A 22,850-nucleotide genomic window follows, 5' to 3' on the forward strand; every position below is an offset into this window, starting at 1 on the left:
TTTGTATACAAAACTCCTAAGAACCCTAGACTAAACTTCACATGTTGAATTTCAAAAGAGCTCTGGTGGTCTTGGAGATGGCTATGGTTAAGGAAAAAAATTCTCTAATATTATAGGAATTTAAACTGATTTTATAAATAGTATCTATTGTATCAATATTATCCGTTGTTTAATAAAGGCAATATTTGAAGCAAGGTGAAAAATACCTCTCATGGATATAAAGGGTGAGTTCATTAACCAGACGCTTTCGATGTCTAATGGCCATCTCTACACTAATGCACCTAGGTTAAAGAAAAAAAGGATAGAAAGGAAGGGGAAAAGGTTTAGGGCAAAATCTGGTTAAGAACAAACCCATCATGTACAAGATCTCTTCCTGATCCTCTGTCAGCTAAGAGCTATTGCTACTATACCTACTTGGGACAAGGCCATTCTATATCTAGAATGCAGTACCTCAGGCCATCTTAACTCTTAAAATCAGAACTGATCCAGTAAGCATGCTGATTATGTCATTATGCTATAAACAATAATGCAACTGTTTGCAAAAGATCGTAGGTTATAAAACCATACCCAGACAAAAAATAAAAATAAAATAAAATAAAGACCAGACATGTCTTTCTTAATACTAGTTAAAAAAATAGAATGTTTGTTAAATATTTGTTAAATAGTCATTTTGTATACAATAAGGGACAAGGGACATTTTTAAAAGTATAACAATCACAATCTACTTTTAAATCTGATTTTAAAAAACATAAATTCCAACAATTATGATCCATTCTTGATGTGTCATGAAACTAATATTGCTGATATTTTGATACAGCAGATATTCAATAAGCCCCAAATAATAGTAGTTTGATGATAACTAGCAATCTGCTCAGTGCCTTATTTCCTTCATAGTTGCATATTTCTCTCTAGTAAAATATATGTTACAAGTCATTTTCTAGACAAATATATTTTAAATACATGGCATTCAAAAACAAACTTAGGGTAACTATCAAATATTTCTATGAATTTCATTCAATATCAGTATATAGTTATCTTCAGATAAATGCCTTGATTATGAGTTTAATAATGAAAGAATGTATCCAGTCATGTTTGTCCTTGGATTTAAACATCTGGTAAAATTCTCAAAATATTATAGGTAGCCGGTATAGACATCTGTTGAATAAATTGATGAATAGATGAGGGATATAGATTAATTTTTAATACTTTATAGGACTGTAATTATTCAGTGCTTACTGGAGGTTTAACAAATATTTGACCAATTGAGTGAGTAATTGATGGGATAATTAAACTAGAGTGGATGCAGAAAACAAATTGAAGTTGTGACTTGGTAGCTAAAAAGATACAGAAGATTAATGATAGAAATACTATCAGTGGATGACCATAACAAAAGTAAAATATTAATTAAAAATTTGAATGGTATTTAAGTCATTTACTATATTTTAACTTTGAGATAAACCTTATTTTCATTTCTAAGTTGATATCTCATAACTTCCTAAAATTCCTAAACTTCCTAAAATAGGACCCAACATCCAATAATTTATAAATATGAATTTGTTGCTGGACTGGTATTACTTTGGAACTTGGTTTCTGTCATTTTCAGTGAGAATGGAACATAGCTGAGAATTATTTAAAAATGTAATTTGTCTTTTCTTTCTCTGTCGGTGTTAGGGAAATAGAGATGAAGAATATACCTAAAGATAAAGAAAATGCTCCATTTATTTTAACATCAACAATGATGTTAGTAAGTACATAAGTGATCTCAAATGCCATAAGGCATAATATTTATTCACAGGTGAAATCAAAATCCTACATTCATTTTGAATTGGGAGCAAATACATTGATTCCACTTAAATTAGAAAGACAATTAAGTTCTGCAGTTGAAACTTGGACATTTTGTCTGCATTTGCACATCATGAACTTCTTTCAAGGTGGCAACAGTTCAAAACCATGTCAATGTGGATTTTAATTATACAAATTTATTTGATTTTGGAGGTTCAGTTCAGAATTTAAATGGACTCTATTCAAGAAGTGTCTTTTGGTGTATTAGTGTTTTTTTTTAATTTGGTAATATTTATATAAGATTATAATAATATTAAGAATTGAACAAAATATACAGAGATAATATATAAAGAGTTCATTTTTGTATTATGTATTCTTCACCAAGAATATCTAATATTATGTGTTACTTAATATAGGATATCTAAGATTGTTTATTATTTGATAGATTGTTAATTTGCCCATGAATGAAGATACTACACTTCATTTTTTAAACAATGTGATTTTGTTTCCACAATGTTGAATAAGATGCTGAAATAGAATCATTTTCAAATCCATTCATTGAATAACTAATGATAATATATAATAGTGATATTCCAAAGTTTAAAGACACTAAAGCAGTGGCCCACCAGCTCATGTTATGTTCTCAAATAGAATGACATGGATGCATTTCCTTCATGTAAAATTAATAAAGGTTACCACAATTATACAGATAGTATATTATTATATTATTGGATGGTTTATCAAAGTGGGAGTTAGAGAAATACTTGAAAGTTAGATAAGTTGTATAGCCATACCACATGTCTATATTTGCAAACGTACTTTTGAGCTGGGAAAGAATCCAGATGTATTGGTACTTGCTTTTGAATCTAATTTCAGATGTGTTGGGTTCAGAAAATTAGGAATATCTAAAATTCCTAATACAAATTTGAGGTAACCCAATAGTCTCTGCTTAAGATCCCCTGAAAACTACACTGAACTTAATTCAGTTTGACTGATGCTCACATAGTTGCCTCAGAATCATCTCAGGACCTTTTCCTCTAGCTGTTGTTTGTGTGCCTCCTATAGGAACCTTTGTTCCTGGAGTTACAAGTTTCTATTGTTTTGGAATATTTATTTTTCTGTCTGCCCTCTGGGCAGGCTGCTGAGTTCTCTAGACTAAATCATTTAAGCTGTAATTCTTGAACTCATTTCTCTGAACACTATATAAAACAGGATAACTCTTATTGGTCACTATAAAAAAGATCTAATTGTTGCAGAGATGCTCAAAATGAGAAGGCTGTTTTACTTTCACAATGTATGGATAATCTGGAGTTACAAGTTTATAAACATCTCCAAAATTCATATTTTTTGGAAAACTTTAAACTTAAAATAAAGATTTTAACATGCATATATATATATATATATGCACATATATATATATGCACATTATATAAATGCTATATGTATATATGGTTCCCATATAAATTTTCAGGCAAATGCAAATGATAATAGTCTGAAGGACTCATGTGTTAATATTAAATCAATTAGGTGGAAAATTATAAATCTGTATAACATTTATGTGTAAACATTTCAAAAATATCTGTGTATAGTTATCAAAAATGTAAGCATATCAAAAAATGTCATACTACTTCTGTAACTGATTTTATTCCATTTTCAACTGAATGAACTAAGTTTTTTTTATTGCTAGGAAAAAAAAATTACATGACTCCAGTGGAAAAAACTGTAAGTTCAAAAAAGACAAATATCCTTAGGGATAAATTGATCAGATGAATCTATCTAATGAAATGAAAAAAAAATCCCCTTACTTAATATTTAATTTTGATGATAGGACAAAGAAAATTATAATTATATACTGCAAGTATTATTATCAACATGAAAAAGTATATGTAGTATTCTAATTCATCTTGGATTTAGAGCTATCCTTCTGATATTTAACAGACTATAAAAACTCAAAAACTATGATTATGTGATTTTCAAAGTCTTTAGTGTAACAATAGAGTTCTGAGTCCTGAGAGATAGTTTTAATCTTCTTAATTAAGGCAAGAGTTAGCTAAATCAGATTGAAATGATCTACCTGTTAAAAATTTGATCTTTGGGGAAACATAAATGAAAAATGGTTATAAATTTCCACTTCCTGAGTTAACAATAAACTAGCAAAAACACCAAGATTGGTCTGTATCATAGATTTTAAAGGCCATTCCAAAAATACAAAAGTCTGCATTTTTCAGTTACGCATTTAAGTTTCTGATCTTATGATTGAAATATACCCCACGTGACAATGAAATAAGGTAATTTTTGGTGATGATATATATATTCTGTGAAAAAAAGGACAAATTTTATGCAGAAAGTAATGATAGTCTTTTTATACTTAAAATGCTTATTCTTAATTAGGTTTGGTTTCATTTAAAAAAAAACCTTTAAAATTTTACCATTTTGGTTTGTCTTATGACTGTTTACAAGTCACATGAGTGAAACATACTATTTTTGCTGTCTCGTTCAAAAGAAATCTTCAACATGAGACAATAACTTTCTCGTCACAGTTATTTGGACAGCTCTCAGATTCCGACCAGGAAGAGCAAACTCAACCGCCCTTGCAGCTTACTAACACAACCAGCATGCTTCCTGCCCCCAAAAGGCAGCACGTATGTTTTACTAAGTTAAGTGACTTAAAAGCTCATTGTTCTTCGGCATCCCATGGGAAATAAAGAAAAAGAAAAGTAAAATCATTGTGACTTTTGACAATTATTAGTTAGAAAAAGGAGTTAACAATTGCCAAAGAAATCACAAAAGTGAGCATGTTACCTGGCTATGACAAAGAGCACACAACTGACACCCAAGTAGGCCAGCAGAATATACATCCAGATATCAGGGGAGAGGGGGTTCAGGAAGGAGAAGACGCCTGGGTTTGTACCATTGGGCTTGCGGTACAAAATGCTTATTCCAAGGGTCATAAACGGCTTGGAAAAGTCGATGACCTTCTCTCGAACGTAGGTAATCGCCAGCGGAGCAACTGCAAGGTCAGCTTTCTGTGGAAAGAAACATAAAGAAAGGAAAAACAAAAATGGCCTAAGTCACAAGGAAGAAGTCAGTAACCAAAAGAAACAAAACAGACTTTCTACTTGAGAATTGTGTCAGCAATGATTGCATTAACCTTACGGCATTCGTCACTCTGAGGCAAAGCATCTGACTTACTCTGCCACTCACTTCTATGTGCTTCTCGATTAGCAAACGAGCATTTACTGCAAGTAGGTGTAGAAAGAAAAAAACTGTACAGGATGAAAAAAACGAGAAACAGTGCACTTTCAGTACCTGACCCTTATGATGCTACTGGACCTGCTCATAATTACTTGAAATCTATACTTTAAAGACCATATGATACAAATTATGATTTTCTAAATAACTTGGCCAAATTCTAAATAGTAATAATAGTAATAATAACAACATAAAATCACTTAGCTAATAATCAAGAAATACATATTTTTTGGTTTTAAAACTATAGACTATAGTTAAAAGGTTTTAGTCATTAAGCAGTTAACATTGTGAAAATCATTTTTTAATGTGGTTGTGTTTATTGCCCCTGAGTTCTGTTTCTATTCCTCTAATTTGTTTTATATTATTTAATGAAAATCCTTACAGCCTTGCCTAAATTGCATCAGGAAATGAGTTTTTCAATTTTTACAAAGTTGCTAATTTTCCACGGTAGCTTAGATATGTTAAATTACTAAAGCTTTTCACTCGTCATGTTATAAGCATCTGTCAGGGATGAACTTAAGCTCTAATACAGTGAAAGAAATAATTATGGTTTTTAAAAGTCATAAAGGTATCTGTTCTCACATATGATGGGATGCTATATTTCCACATTCTTTTTATTTTCATAAACCCACTGAACTTTCAGAGAATATATAAGAAATGCTCATTGTAGAGAGCTACAGAGAGATGTTCAAAAGAGTTCCCAAATAAAATAAGTAAACTGTAATGAATGAGTAAATAAATCCTAAAAAATAATGAGAAAAAAGGTAGGTAAGTACTGTTGGTTAGATAATGATGTCATTAAGGTATCTCAGTTTTTTCTATGTGATACTAACAGTGTGGCATTTTTAATACTTTAGTCTCTCTCTTTTAGTAATAAATACTGAAATATATAAATGTATATATACATTTATATATGTATATTTGTATATATATGCATATATATTTATATGATGATATATGTATGACATGATATGAAGCCTAGAAACTGCCACAAAATTATACACGTAGCAAGAAAATTGGTGGAAATTGAGATTAAATGAGATTAGCCAGAGGTGTTTATAACCCCTGAAACTTGGTTGGTGATGGATACATGGACCTTCCTTTTTAGCACATGTTTGAAAATTTCTATAATATAACATTTAAGAAGAGAAGAATCAATAAGGGAAAGAGATCAAGCAAACTATTAATAGTGTTTGTTACTGGATAGTAGAATGAGGTTGTTTTTATATTTCTAAATTTTATAATTTTTGTATAATGAAAAAATATTATTTTTACATTCCAATGAGGAAAAACAATATATATCATTTAAATAAATATATTTTTTACATTACAAGCCTTCACTAATCAAATAAAACACAATTATAAACAATAAAATAAATGCATAGTTTTACTTGCCCTAAACTTACTAACTTCAGCATAAATACAACTCTTTTTTGAACATATCAATTAACACATGAAATAAGTAAATACTGTGTTGCTTTGATTTTAATTTCTGAAAAGCAGCTGACCTATTTTGTATTTTGGGAGTAAGGAAAAATAAGCTCCACTTTCATAAGTATTTTAACCTGAACATTTCAGATCAAATGTGTGATGTCAAATACTAAATAACATGTTGGAGAAAAAGCTACTAAATTTCAAGGACTACCAATTTTAATCCTTTTCATATGTTCATATAATTTTTCCAGGGCTAACTAAGAAGGCACAAAAATGATCAGATTATCTTTCTGTAGATATGAAAAAAAAGTTTGAACAAAGACTAAAGACTAAATTATAAAAATAGTAAATATCCATGATTTTAGAAGGTAATTATTATTCCTTCACTGGTTTAAAAAGTTCACATAAATATACACTATAGTAACATAAAATAAGCTACTATTTTCTCAACTGTGAAATAATATGACAGGATCTATCAATCAGTATTTACTGGTAGACCAGGCAGAATGGGAATGCAAAGACATTTAAGCATGATCCCTCCCAGAACGTATATAAGATTCCTCGAAGCAAGAAAAACCAAGAGCAACTATTAAGAACTCAATGAATTGTGTAAGGAAAAGATCAATGGAGTAGTTACGAAAAGATTCATGGAACTTAAGGCTTAATATTAAACTATATGTAGTTAATAGTAACTGCTACAACAATGTAGCAGTTAATAAGCATAGATTCTGAAGTCATTACTGAACCCAACTTTCTAATCAGCAGCCAGACTTTGTTTGCATAGTTGGTGGCCCAGATGAGGGGTATATTTAACCTGCCAATTTGTAGCTTTCCACAGGGCAGACCAACACCCAAACCACTGACGACAGCTAAGTCACAGCTCAGTGGTGAGAACGGCCTTGAGTTCTGCCCACCAATAAATTCGGGTTCTGCATAGTTAGCCCTGGGGCCGGACAGTCACAGGAGCTCCGCGGATCGCAACACGTTTCAATTTGTCAGGGAAGCAAGCCCAGACATTCAGGAAGTCCACAAATATAGGGTCCTCTTGATCAGCAATGTTGATTAAAGCTGTGGGGTGAGGGACAAAATTTCCCCCGAAAAAACTACCTCTTTAAAGCCAAGATGTTACTTCCGCCTGGTTGGCTGAGCTCCTGAATATACTGTTTCCATCTTGTAGGAGAAACTTTGGGGTCTTTCCTACATTGTTAACTGTAAAGTCCAAGTTGACCTACCTCAAAATAGGACCATCAGGCCCTGGAGTCACAAGGTTTCTGTGGGCCAGACACTCAGTTTCGAGAAGGGTCTAGCAACAAGGTAATAGCTGCTTTTTGAAAAGGGGTGTAGCATGGTAGCCATGCCTGGAAAGTGATTCGTACAGAACCTGAAGGAAAACTTCAGATACAGGACAACAAAAGGCAAGATCATCAGTCACGGAGACTTGTGGTTCAAAGGGTCATTGGGGTTATGGAAGTCCTAAAGGCACTAAGAGTTTTCTAACATGTAATTCCTTATGATGCGGAGAATCCCCTCTGGGCCTTGTAGGACGGCATAGATGAATGTATACATACAGATGTGGAAGCAACAATGACAGTATATTGAATTGGCCCAAACAGCCCTTAACACAAGGTCTTGTTAGACTCATTTTCTCTGCTGGGAATTCCGACTAACACTGATTGGCAGAATCTGGATGCCCTATGCCCCCAACAGGACTGGGTAGGGGGTAACTTGGTTGCCTGTTTTCAACAAAGCCCTGTAAGTTCCTTACCTGACCAAAGTTCTCCGGCATACACGGACAGGTATTCATGGCCTTGGGAACAGGGAGACCTTGGTGTATCCTTACTAATTTTTGTCCTTAAAGTAACTGAATTCAAGATTGGGATAAAAGTGGCAAGAAGGGTCAGAGAGAGTGAAAGCAACGAGCAGCTTTGCACCACAAACAAGACGCATTTCCTCTGTTCTGAGCAGAGCAGTGGTTGTTTGCGGTCACTCAGAGTCCCAGTGATTTGGGCCAGTCTAGTGTTCTATGTGGGGTAGCAAGGTGCTTAGTCTGAGATGATCTCTTTCCTCTCTGAGACCCCTTAAATAAGCAGCCACAGGCGCACTGCCTTCCAGCTGGAGCTACGGGGCTTTTTGCATCATTTGCATGATGGTATACCTCCTACCTACCCGATTCACCGTTTGAACAGTATATACCTCAACACTACCTCCTGCTAACAGAAGGATAATCAGAGTCCCTTTATCCGTCTTCTCATCCACCACTTAGGTATGAGCATTTAGTACCAGATGCCAGGGTTCCTTATCACATAGTCAAACCCAGATCATGGAGCCATTGGCTTGCTCTTCCAGGAGCCCACGTCTGTTCATATTCCCTTCTCACTGCCAATGTGCACAAGTTCTTAGAGTCTGAATACCTAAAATCCTTTGTCCATTACATGCATTGGAAATTAACCTGTGCTTTATCTTCTGGAGTAAATTTATTTGTTTGTTTGTCTGCTTATTTACCTATCCTGTCCTTGGCAGAAAACATTTTTGATGTAATGGTACATCTTTACCAAAATTCCAGCCAATCCTCAGCTGTTATCTTTTTCAATGTCACTCCCTTCCAGTGTCTTCTTCTGGAACACCCTAGATACATGATGGCGTTTCTCGTCCTATCCTCCATGTCTCTTAGCAGTTTTCATAAATTGGCTTATCTTCTAATGTGTTTTTTTTTTCTCTGTTTACTTTTGTATTTTTGCATTGTATTTTCTTGCGCTGTGTGCCGATTAAATTAATCAGTATTTGTTTTTGTGCTGTGTGCTGATTAATCATTATTGTTTTCCATTTAACTTACTCTTTGTACTTAGCATATCTCGTGTATTGAGTTTTTAAAAATGATACCTTTTAATGATACTTTAAAAATATTCATTCCATTTTTCATATTTTCATATTTCATTATTTTTACCATGCAACTGATTTTCTTTTTTGTACATATTTTACAGAATTTTAAAAGATTTTATCTTTAGTTTTTATTGTACATCTCTGTCAAATCATTCTATAAAATTTATTTCATAAGTTCAATTGAGTTTTTTTCACATAAGCTCCATTTCATTTCCTCTCCTTCTGTCGTGTACCCTGACAGGTACTTTCCTGGTGGTTCTGTGACTCCTTTCACTCGGCGCCCCGCCCTAGTTTTCCACTCCGTAGCTACGTCTTGTAAGGGTGACTCGAGGTTCACTACCCCCTGGTGATATTGTTGATGTTTTGAATCTAGTTCCAAAACAATTAGGTAGCTTGAGAGAGTTCCTAATTATCTGGCTGAATCTGTGCCTTTCCACTTCCCTACGTCCACAGCTTTCAGTCAAGCCAAAGCCTCGGGCACCGGTATTTCCATGCTGCTTTCACAAGCAGGGAGGCCACACGCGAGGATGTGGTTGCAGCAGCCAGTCCGCCTTCAGACTTGGATCCCACAGGGAGCACTTTCAGACCATGGCCTGCATTCTAGAACAACGTGCCTTGCTTTGAGATCAGAAGCCCTGACACCTGCAGCTTAAACAGGCTTCCTCCGCCTTTTTTCACATGGATTGTATTATGGGTATTAGTCAGAGAGGAGTTTGTCAAAGCTTGATGTTGCTATACCACCTTGACAAGAAACAGAACAGTTATTCTTTTGGAATTTACTATAATATACTCTTTCTAGTAGCACTTAAAAATTAGTCAGAAGAGGTAAAGATAGCAAATAGAATGGGGAAGCAGTGACCTAAGAGAGAGACCTGGAAGAAAAAAGGAGAATGTTGTGGGACCACTGGAAAGAATACTCTCAGAACAGAATAAGTTGAACAAATAGCTTCTTTCAGATCAAATAAGATAAAGCCTGAAAAATACCCAGTGGAATGAACAGCTTTGAGACAGTAATAAGTGCAATTTTTGATGACCTGTTAATTCAAAAGTTACTGTGTATAATGAGCAATGCAGATAGCTAGTGCGACCAATTGGATAAAGAAGTTCACCTCAGAGGGAAAACTGAAATTTCCAATGACTGTTGAAAGGATTTTTTGTTTTTTTTTAACTTGAGAAACTATGATCTTTTAAAGATACAAATGGATGTGAATCAAAGGCAAACAGCCTAGATGTCTAAAGCAAGGAAAGAAAGAGACATGGGTCTACACATCCCTGACTAGGGCATTGGAATGGAGAACATGAAAAGAATATCTTTAAGCAGTAGAAGGGTTGACTTCTCCATCAAACATAGAAGAGAGAAGAGGTGCTAAGTAAGCAGTGTTTGTGAATTTCATCGTGGAGGGCTGACGTAGGACTCTCATCTAGTCTTGCCTACTTCTGGAAGAAGGATAGCAGGTTTTCTGCTGCCAATTAAGAGGGACTGTTAAGATAAGAAATAGAAACATCCGATAATAGCATTGCAAAATACAGGAGAGTTTAGTGACTGGAGTTTATAGCAATTGTGGCAGCTCTGGCCACTCACGTGTGATCACTAACTACCCATTTACAATGGGTCCCATTCTTCACAGCTGGTTGATTTTTTTTCATCTGAGTTTATTCTTTTAAAGGTCAAGTTTTGAGGAGGTAAATGCTATAAAACAAGAGAGGAAAATTAAATTTGGTACTAGAAGAGAGTGGTTATAACAATAAGCCACAGAACTCAATCTAGATATGGAGAAATGTGAGAAGAGGAAATCATTAATACGTAAAAACTAATAGATATGCAACACATGAATTTGATAGGGTCAAAAACGAGTGCTGTTGGGGTCAAATGAAATTCTAAGCAAGAAGGAAAAGAGTTGAATTTCTGAGTTATGAATCTCAAAGTTAGTAACTTGGGGTCATGATAATAATCATGATGTAATTATAGGCATGTATAAGTATTACGTGGCTGAGAGGCCCCTAGAAATGAATAACTTAAGAAGCTTAGAGTCCACATTGATGGACAGGTCTCTGTAAGACACTGAATTTCTCTAGGATAGTGAAATCAACCATTGTAAAATACAGCTATGACCGGTAGCTGAAATCAGCAGTGGGCGAGTAACTATGATTAAGGAGTAGAGGACGGCGTAAAAAGGAAAGGAATGGCATATCCAGAGACGAAAGGTTCAAAGAAGCATGGCTTTTCTGGAGCTTGGAGAATTCATGGGCCGGGAGCAGCGGTGGGAGATTCAGCCGTAGTCCAGTCTCTCTTTCTCTGAGCACTAGGTGGATGTGTCCTCCTTTTCTCCCCAAAGTTGAGCACAGCCATAGGATTTACTTTTGTCAGTGTGATATAAGCAGCCCTGATGTGTTTTCATTTCTGGGAAGAAACATTTAAGAAACAATGTCCGGTTCCCCACGTTCTCCGTCTTTTCCCGATGTGATGATCCTCAGGGCTCCCAGAGCCGCATGTCCATCCGCCGGGGCTCTTGAGTGGGAGAACATGGGGCAGAGACCTCAGCTGGCCTTTCATCTGTGTGTGGGAGGAGGAGAAATGTGTCTGCAGGTGCGAACAGAAAATATCTGAGCCCGGCCCACGCTGCCTAATGCAGGCGGCCCAGAGGACCTGACCCAGCCCCTGGAGGTGAGTGGGAAAGACAGAGACCGAGCAGCCATCATTGACAGGCCTACAGAGAGAGTGATTTCAACGAGACAGAGGCCAGACAGGATAGGGAATAATGAAGGAAGAGATTAGAAATAAAGGGAGATGATTAATGATGAAGTGGGTGGGAATCAAAGGCTATAATAAAAGGCTTGTTAGAAAGAGACAGAGTGGTAACACAGCCCAGCACATTCTGGAGGTGAAAATACAGGGAGAATTAAACAGACCACAGTCTCACAGATTTTGCAATGTCCAATAGTAATAAGTTTGTAGGTACATTTCATTTAGATTAAAATATCATCTTCATGTTTAAGAATACACTACTAGGGATACAAACTGCAATTTCTCATGACTTCCCACTAAATTCTCAAACACATGGATATTTTATGACTGGGATCAGGTGTCAACCCTCTATTCTTCCTTATCTCTGGTCTCATATATATTTTGGGCTATGTAGAAAAAGCTTGTCATTAGGATGGCCCCATCCCTAAAATGCAGACTTCTCCTTATTTGTTTATTCTATTGATAATTTCAATTGGAAGAAGGGTGAGTAGAAGAGGCAATAACATGACTGAGTTTACGTTTCATTCATTTCAGCTATTTTGCTATTATTTCTATCGACAAAAAAATACTGTCAGCTAACACTGATGAATGCTTATAATATACTTGGCATTATTTTAAGCGCTTGATATGTCTAATGCCATTTAGTCTTTAGCAGGAAGTGTATGCTTTTGTCAGGGTCCTTGGCAATTTACACAAGTTGCCAAGATCACGCTTCTGATAAGGAATGGAGGAGGATTTTGAAATCCGGTTGATTTCAAAGTTATTCTATTGGTTGTAATTTTGAAAGCTTTTTAATATATATGAGGGGGCTGATTCTTTTCCAACATAGAATGAAATCTATTAAGGAACAATTAATTGGAAATAGATTCAGTAAGGTTAGCAAATAAATCCATGATCAAGTCTTCATTAAATTACACCAGTTCATACTGACATTTAAATATGAGGCGTCGTCCTTGACGACACACCGAACCTTAGTTCATTCAAATAACTGTTTTTTACTCAGTTTTACTCTCCTAAAACTCTCTTTAGTATATACACATGCATACGTATACTGTTTGCATATATTCAAAGACATAATATATGTACAGTATTGCATATGTATATATATGTGTACACTGTGTGCATATAAAATATATATAAACATGTATGTGTGCATGTACTTACAGTATTGCACTGACTACTTAAAAAATTGTAAAGGTTAACTTTGTTTTATAAGTGTACCATAATTCATATAGAGGAAATATGAGAGCCCATTAGAACACTAGTATTACCTGTACACATATTACATATTCTGTTTTAATTCAGAAATTAAACCTCCCCTGTTATGACAAACCCTAACATCAATCATTTATATAGAGTTGTATGGAAATGAATCTATCTATGACAGCATATGCGTAGAAGTAACATCCTTCACGTAGGGTCTTGGAATGACTTAAAAATACTGACTGGCAACAAGATTTATCATAATGCAAAAAAATCTTTACACAGCAAGAGATTGATTTGAAAACAGAAGGACTCTGGTTGTTTTGTAACTATGGGTCCTCCTGGCAGTTATCCAGGCATTACAACTGCACAACCTTACCAACGGCATAGAAATGGACTGTTTTGACAAAGGGTCGCAGCAGGGTGAGGAGTGGTGCCCATTAATCTTCACTGTGCATTGATGAGCTCTTTTTGAATTTTGCCAAGGTTTAAACAGTGGTGACGGGACCCTGGCACTGGCAGAAAATGTGGGTCTTGAAGAATGCTTCAAGGATGAGGTTGGTTTGCTTTTGTTTTTCTGGGAAACCACGTTATAATCATTTAGACTGGGTGTTGGTTCTAATTAGACTGGAGTCTTAAACAGGTTTGTGAAATATCAAAAAAGAATCTTTGTCACAACTGCCTTCTCCCCCCTAACAAAATGGATCTAGAGTTGCTTTTACATTAATCTTTAAAGCTTATATGTTTAAATCCCATGGTAAGAAACACTTCTGCAAACCTTTTAATGGTATTGTAAGTAAGGAAAATGAGTGGGTTGAATCATATGAAATTCTCGATATTTAATTTTAATCTACACAAATGAAAATTTTTTTCCATTTAATATTGCTATTTACATAATTAAGTGATTTTTCAAACCATTTATTTTCTTATATTTTGAATTCTCAAATATTGACTTCAAATTTTACATAGGGCTCAAATTACATTTTTATTTGTAATGTTAATCCCAAGGTGAGAGATCATTATATTAGACTTTAAAACATTAATTAGCCTTTTTGTGCAGGCAAATTGAACATAACAAAATATCTGCACATGTGTGTAAGTGCACACACACACACACACACACACACACACACACACACACACGCATATTCCTGCAGTTGATTCATTACAGTTACTACCCAACTTTGACCTTTGTCTCTTTATTCACTGATGTGTTAAAAAGGCTTCTAATCATATGGATGAGGAATAAGAATGCTGAGAAGAACTGGTTCCTGTTATACTCACCTGAAAATTAATATTCTGATTTAAAATCAGTTTTGTGCATTTAGTTAGATCCATAACTCCTGAATAACTGCATAATGAACACACAGCAGACTTGTAGGACTCGAGTCCTGACCCAGAATCTGTACTAAGAGATCTCCACGATGGAATCACAACCATGTGTGCGTAGCTCAAGATCAGTTTTGAACATGCTTAACTCAACCATCCCCAGTTCACAAAGCACAGCTCAGAAATCAGCTTTTTGTCAGCATATCTTTAAAAGTACCTTCAAATCATTTAAATGCTAACTGAAAACAGACATAAAAGTTACCTAGTCTGTGTAATGGTTTGTGTAGAAAAGCAGGTAAATTGAATGTGAGCAAGTCTGGAACAAAGAAAAGATAACAGGAAATAAGCTGAAAATATAAGGTGACATACAGTGTGAGGTAAGCACATGGCTCTTCAGAGGTGGGGGGGAAGTGAGGACAGGTTGAATCAGGCCAGAGGTGCCCATTTGAACCTTTTATAAAGGAGGTTAAGAGAGTAAAAGGGTGTGGTTACTGAGCAAACGTTTGCAGCATTTCAAGCACAAACCATGGATAAGAAATTTGGGTAGATATGAATTTCACATTCCCAAATATTTGCCAACATAAAATATAGAATTATCATGAAAGTATCAAGACAAATATGAGTTTTTAACTGGAGTTTAGGTTCACAGTACTTCAGTTTCAAAGAGTGAAATACATGTAATGCATTCTAAAACTATTTCCATCCAAAACATTATATTAAGGTGATTAAAAGATAAACCCTCAGATGACCAGAATGATGTGTTTTCTTAAGGCACTGTTGCTAAAATTGTTACTTTTATATTGATAGCCCTTTGATTACAGAAAACAATATTTATCTTCTGCTTCTGCTCTAAGGACAGGCTATCTGTTCATAGTGTCAAATGTGATCAAGTCTCATTTGACTTACAGAAATAACACTGTGACAATTCTAACCTTTGTGAACGATTATTTTGGGGGATTTGAAGACAAAGCTACTTTGTCTGTCTTATCCTGAGTGTTTTCCATAACTCATGCTTCCCTATTATCTCATCATGTATTGTCTGATATATCTGAAAATATCTGTTTAAAAATGACTTTGAAAACGACTTTCCGATATATCTACATTTGGGATATTGTTTCAGAATGTCTTTATCTATTATTCCATAGCTATGCCCCATTTCCCCACTTTAACATTCTAGCTTCTAACAAGTTCAACACTCTAACTGATTTTACTTTTTTCAGAAGGAATCTGTGATGATATCATAGATATGATTTAGAGAAATCACAAGTGTAATATAGTTTTTATACTCCCATATGTGGTGAGTGGAAAAGGCTGGGTGGATAATTTATATCCATCCATCTCTTCTAAGACATTTATTGACCATCTCTACCATATGTGAGGCCCTGTGCTAGGAGTTGAGAGATACCAATAACCTGAAATCATTCCTGCCTCAATCGAGACAGTGGTGCCTGCACAGAGGGTAAAGACATGTTCTAGAATATGATGGCTGGGGAAGTTCATCTGAGGCATATTCTTATTTAAAAGTAGTTTTGTAAGTGGATTTGGACAAATTGGCAGGGATAGAAATATAGGGTTAATTTATTTAACAAATACTCACTAAATGCTTATTATGTATTAGGCACCATGCTAAGTCCTGGAAATATAGTTTCTCCAAGAGCTTATATTGCAACTGAGAGAGAAGCCTGAAGATGTATGTACTGAAAACCAGATATGGACATTTAAGAGAATGTTTTATAATCTAAATACTGCTAAAAATTAATCTATGGTGAAAAAAGAGAGCTTAGTGTTTTATAATGTATCAAAAAATTAACCATTTATATGGAAAAGAAATACAAGGACATACATGATAGTTTTACATTGTCTAGTTCTAAACTAGATATTATCACATAAACAAGTAAATAAATTGGTACTTGAAAAAATCCCATCAACAATACTTCTGATCTTCCAATGACCCAAGTTAAATAATATTTAAAATCAACTTGATCAGAAATATCACCATAATTAAATATGTAAAATAATAAACTCTGGTTTAGTGGCTGTATCTTTAGATGTCCTAGGGGAGACAGAGAACCTTAAAATGAAATTAGTAATGATCAGGAAACTATATAAGTTGAAGACACATGATTCTGGCACAGCACAACAGTAGTTAATGGTAGTGTGACTACATACTACGAAACAAATACATTCTCAATAGATGGTTCTTAATTAATAAAAATAAAGGTATCAAGAAGAGTTCTTATTTTTACTTTAGTTAATCCTTTCTTTAAAAAATTTCAGAGTTTATCTAAAATTGTTTTTAATGTATTTCAATGAACCTGGGCAAGTTGTAGTTCACTGTTTTAAGTTACGTGTGACATTATATAAAATGACTTCCTTCAGGAAAACTGCGAGCTGAAATTCAATTAACTGCAACACTAACAATAGTGTATTGGAAAAGCATCTGCCATTTTATTATAATTCAATCTAAATGACTTCCTGGACCCTTTTCCTCCCAGACAAGATTTGATATATACCCTCAGGTTTTACAAAACATCTTGGGACTATCTCTGTTATTGCATTACCTGAAGTACACACAAATCTTTTAAGTGTCTATCTCACTTTGGATTCATATTTATCTTTATATCTTCAGTGCCTAAAATTGTGACAGGCACAGAAATGCTGAATTAATGAAACTGAATTATACTGCCACTTAGGGATATCACAAAGAATATCTTATTTTAGCAATTGTATTATTTCCATTATTCATACTTTGAAAAGCAACTCCACGTACTATCATGTGATAGGAAAATCCAATAACAAAGAAATTATATTTGTTTTATTAAGAAAATTCATGCTATGGCTCCTTTTCAAAATGTTTTAGTTTTTGTTTAGGACTTTGTTTTGTTTCTGCTTAGATTTGTTTGATATTCTAAAGTCAATGTAACCTTAAAAAGAACCCCACATTTGTTTATCTCTGTTTGCAGTTAAATTTGTTCTGCTTTTCTAGAAATAATTGATGCAAATCAATGTTTATTATTTAATAACACACAGATGTTCCATATACCAGATATTCCAGCCCACTGCTTCAATAGTGTTAGCGTAAATTCACTCTCTGCATCAAACATAAACTTTTCATTACTGAACTCAAGTAAATATATATTTTGGATCTGCTCATGTGGGCAGTTTTTTCCCAGCATACCCTGCCATTAATTTATATTTCTACTTCCATTTTTACATGATACTTTGAGTTATTAAATTCCAGCTTCAAGCCTTCTCCATTCCAATCAGTTTTTCTTTGTTCATTTATGAAGATTTTGAAAAGATTTCTTTCTTTAAAGAAGCCTTTCCTGACTATGTTAAGGAAAAATTTCAATGCCCTGCAGTGTAAGACTGAGTAGTTGTATACTTTTTTAAAGGGGCAAAATTATGGGTTAGATGTATAGGAGTACATGGGAGTTTCTCTGCATCTATGAGTCTCTGTGATACCAACCTAGCATTTAATGTCTTCTTAATCTTCAAATTATAATTTTGTGTTATTTTTTTACTGTAATGTTTACATCCAAAGCATTTATTTTACTGATATTTTAAGTATCTTAAGTTTAGGGATCATATTTGAAGGACTTAGTTGTATCCATGGGGGATATTTATTCAGTAATTCATAATATGAATGCAAAGTGTTTTTTTTAGCTCTGTTTTTTGTTATAAATTAAAACTAAATAGTAAACTAGCCAAAGATTATTATTTAGCAATTTCTTTTAAAGACCTTAAGAATTTATCATCAAAGACATTTTAAGTGTTTTTAATTCTAAATTTACAAAGTAATTCAGGATTTCTAAATATAATGTCGATATTACTGTGAAAATGCATAGGAGAAATTCTTTATTATATTAGTATTAAATGAAATATTTAACACATAACATGACTTATTTGTTTTTTAAAAAAGCATAAATGTAATCATTATATTTAAGAGATATTGTTAATACTGTGTCTTTCCCAAAAGAGACGTTCAATAAATGGTTACTGATTATCAACTGTGGGATAATTTCCAATGACTCATTGGAAATCTATAAGATAGTAAAAATCTGAATTATTCCTGCTTCTGGATTAACTTTCTCAATATCCTTGCCTCTGAACTATTTGACAGTACATTTTCACTTGCAACAGCTTGCTGTTCAAATCTACTTTGAGAAAAAAGTTCAGTTAGAAAGAACTATACCAGCCCTTTTCTAAGGCTTGTGTAGTCACATACTATCCCCAATTCCTGGCCTCTGTAAGGACCACGGGCAGGCTGCCCCGAGATGTGCCATTGTGACACGCAGATTATTTGAGCTGAAAACAGGCCCCAAAGACTCAGGAAGATATCTTTACCTTCCCCAGCCCCAAAACTGCATAAAAAGAATTTAGATGGAGAACCTGCTCCAGGCAGAGAGCCGTCACCTTAGACATCTGTGTGATAATGTGTGCTAGGTGTGGCAGACAGAAAGGACTCAAGGAATCTGTCTGTGCCTCATTGTTTCTGTGTGGCCCATACAGTATTTTGCTCACTAGACATCTGCTCTTTATATATTCCTGTGAATTACTTCCCTTTTCCTTTGAAGTCTCAGACCCCTACCCCCTTTACCTTGGCTCAGGATGACATATAGACCTCATTCTCTCTGACTGTCTTTGGAATCCATGTCTATGGCTTATCCATACCTAAGTAATTCAACTTTTTTTCTCCTGTTAATCTGTCTCATGTCAATTTGATTCTTAGACCTCAAAAGGGAGCAGAAATTTCTTCCTCACTAACAGCTCTAATGTGCGAGATAGTGGTCATGGTATTGAGGTGGGGCAGGCACATGGAACAAGCATCGTGATTAATTTTTCCTGCCTATGATGAAAAAAATGCCAAGATATAAACAGTACAGTCAGAGCAGCAGGGACTCCATCTTAAGGCTGAGATTCCATTTTAAAAACCAGGGAGTTAGGAGGTTAGATTCTTAAACACTGTTTGGTAAGCAGTTAACAACCTACCAGAATGCAGAGCAAGCAGTCCTAAATGATACGTTCCTAGTGCCTGAGGATAACCACTATCTTGGAGAAGAATAGGATCAATAAAGTCCTTGTGTTAAGTTTATCTTACAGAATATCTAGAGGACTGACTGTGGATGGTGACATAATATCTCTCACTGGAGAAAGGCATTATGAGGCCACATATCAAGCCTACAATACTTCCCACCTCTGCCCCTGCCCTGCTCTTGAAAGCCTTAAAAGATAGAATGCTAAGCCCTTAAGTGCACCACATCTCTGAGGTTGCCTACACTCCCCTTTCTTCGAGTGTGTACTTTTTGCCTTAAAGACTTCTCGTTACTCAACATAATGCGTTTTGTCTCTGGGTTCTTTCAATTGTAAGTGCCTTTGTTATTTTGCTATTTGGTTCTATTTTTCAGACTTAAACACAAGTCTCTGCTCTCTCTCTCTGTTCTACTAAAGACCAGCAGGGAAGGGCTACTGAGATCTCTGATTTGGGTTTGCAAATTTCCATCACCTGGGTGCCCAGGCCAGACTGCAAGTGTACAATCATGCCCTTTAGTAGCTGCCTGAAAGTCTCCTTTCTTTGCATTTGCCTTTGGGAAGTTCTCAGAACATCATCTCACTGCATCCAGTGCTCTGTGGCTCTGCCAAATCCTGGGGTGGTGGGGGCTTGGCTCCTACACCATGAAGATTCAAGCAGACACTGGGCACCCCGTGACGCTGGCTTCAGGAGTTGGCAGGGGATGTGCCCTGTGCCCAGCAGGAGCTCAATGAGCTTCTTCCCTCCCGCTGCTCTTCCTTGCTCCCTGCTGCCTGCACAGCAGCTGCCATTCCCTGCTACTCTTGCCTTAATGGATTCCTTCCTTACCTGCGCATGTCTGACCTGGCTGAGAATTTTTTTTCATTCAGAGTCAAGAACTCTCCCCCATCAAGGCTGAGGTTTTGTCTAGTGTTCAGGAAGAGACCTCCCCAGATGAGCTGCCTGACAACAGTATTTCTTATTAAAAGTATAAAGTCACTTGTTTCCAAAGTTGTCTTTATTTTTACAGAGAAAGGAAAATTAATATCAAATATGTTGTAACTCGGCATATCTAGGATCTATTTTCGTGAAAGTAGTGAAGGACTCAGACTTTTACTTAAGTTGAAGTCCAACCAGTGTGGACTTAAGGAACAAATGTCAGGTGGGTGAAATAACTTGGAAGACAAAAACCTTAAGACTCCTAAATAACAGGAGAATATCTTCATGAGCTATAATTAAGGAAAAATTTCTCTAATAAGGCATAAAGCTATCATAAGCCATAAAGGAAAAATAAGTAAATTTGAGAAACAAAATCTTTAAAATTTTCACACCAATACACACACACACACACACACACACACACACACACACACAACTTAAAACTCAAGATCCTGATTGGGATAAATATTTTCATTATTAATATCAGAAAATGTAACAAATTACTATGTATCAGTAAGAAAAGTCAAAGGAAGTAAGTAGGACATTCAAAAAAGGAAATGTCTATAAATATGGGAGGAAAGGAAAGGAATGTTTCAGGGAACTGCAAATGAAGGCAAAGAGATTCTATTTGTATGCAGATTGACAAATTTATATAGTGAGCAAAATCTCAAGGAAGTGATTTTGCAGACAAACTGTTTATACTACTGGTAGCAATGTGAAATGGTAAAACAGAAAAATATTTCAATATATAATGAGATTGAAAATATATATGTACTCTGACCAACAATTCCTTTTTCAGAACATCCCTTACAGAATTATGTATGTGCCCCAGGAACAAGACAGCAAGATGTGTATCTTCATGACATCACTGATTTTCATAGCATAACACTGGAAATAAGTTCACACATCTCCCAGTAGAAGGATAGTTAAGTGTATATTCCTATTAGAGAATACCACTGAGCAATTTATACAAAATAGACGAGAAAATACCAAACTTAAGATAGTGATTACATGTAGAGAGGAATGAGGGAAATGGAATGCTATCCTTTGCACTTGTTGGAAAATCACTAAATTGAAAAATTTTATGGTGAATAAGGGCTTTCAACAATATCTATAATGTCTCATGATCTTCACATTAAAAGAGGGAAACTTGAAGCAAAGGCAAAAAACATGTTAAATGTTGCCACTTTGGGCTCATGGGAAATTATAAATAAATTCGCATTTCCATTTTTAGCTATTTTTCCTAAAATTAAAAAAGTAATAGTGCTACTATGATTTCTACTCTTCAATTTTTTTAAAAATGAAAATACTAGCTTCCACTAGCATGCAAAATGGAGATAAGATGCTACCCACATTCAAAGCTTTGGCACAAGTCAATTCCCACTCAGTAAAAACGTTTTTTGATTTCATCTTTCCATTTTTGTGATAATACCTGGAACCTTTTTAAGTTCCCTGAAAAACAAATATTTGATTTCCTCCCTAGGATATAATAAAAGAGCAATCAGGAGGTAAAGGCAAAGTATAGTGAGGTCCTCTAAGGATCATTTATGAATCATAAAAGGCTTGATAGTATTAAATACCAAGTGAATGCTAAAGCCGCAGGCTGGGAAGCTGCTGCTGGGAAAGCACAGCATCAAGGGTCTTCTTAGAAATAATGTAAAATAAGAGTGAATTAGATCCCAACAGACTCTCCACTTGGCCAGCGTTGTTTTATAAACTGAAACAGACTTGCTTTCTTGCTATTTTTTTTTTAATTCTGTCAGATGACCAAGTTTTTGTTTGTTTGCTTTTAAAGCTTCAACAGCGCTTTAAGTTTTAAAAAGAGGCTTTATTACAAAGAATAAAAAGAAGCTTGTTTGGACCAAAACATTCTCTTTCCAACCACAAACAGTTAACAATATCAACTCACAAGTCTCTTTAAGCACAAAGAAGTTGTAAAGTTATTTGGTGTCTCTTAAAGAGCTAAACTTTAACTGTTACTTACAAGAATGAAATTCTCATAGTCTAACCTACACAATTCTAATGTGATACAAGGGCTGGGAATATGTCTTTTAAAGTCTCTCATTTTTTAGTTGTAATTATAAAAACATTGCCCTTTGCTTTCATTCTGTATCACACACACAGCCATTGATTTTAAATATAATAATTAAGATTCAACAGTCATCTGGTAAACTCATTTATGGCATTTAATAGTGAAGATAAAACAAAATAAAAGAACTATTTGGTACCCTTTTGGATATATTGAGTAATAGTAGTGACAGTAGTAACTACCTG

At 34.9% G+C, this 22,850-nt stretch overlaps 1 protein-coding gene across 10 annotated transcripts in view; it reads right to left on the bottom strand.

The window, feature by feature from the left end:
• GRIK2 (glutamate ionotropic receptor kainate type subunit 2) overlaps positions 1-22,850 on the bottom strand; it is a 577,367-nt gene that overhangs the window by 126,204 nt on the left and 428,313 nt on the right. For 8 of the 10 annotated variants that reach the window (XM_037012294.2, XM_037012291.2, XM_073220908.1 and 5 more), the window contains one exon: positions 4,585-4,808. In XM_037012294.2, coding sequence (XP_036868189.1) covers positions 4,585-4,808 — 224 coding nt within the window. Of the gene's footprint in view, positions 1-4,580; positions 4,809-22,850 lie in introns of those variants that run through there. The other 2 variants (XM_073220913.1, XM_073220912.1) reach the window with 2 other exon arrangements.

This window comes from Manis javanica, chromosome 13 (genome assembly GCF_040802235.1).
Source record: "Manis javanica isolate MJ-LG chromosome 13, MJ_LKY, whole genome shotgun sequence".
NCBI lineage: Eukaryota > Metazoa > Chordata > Mammalia > Pholidota > Manidae > Manis > Manis javanica.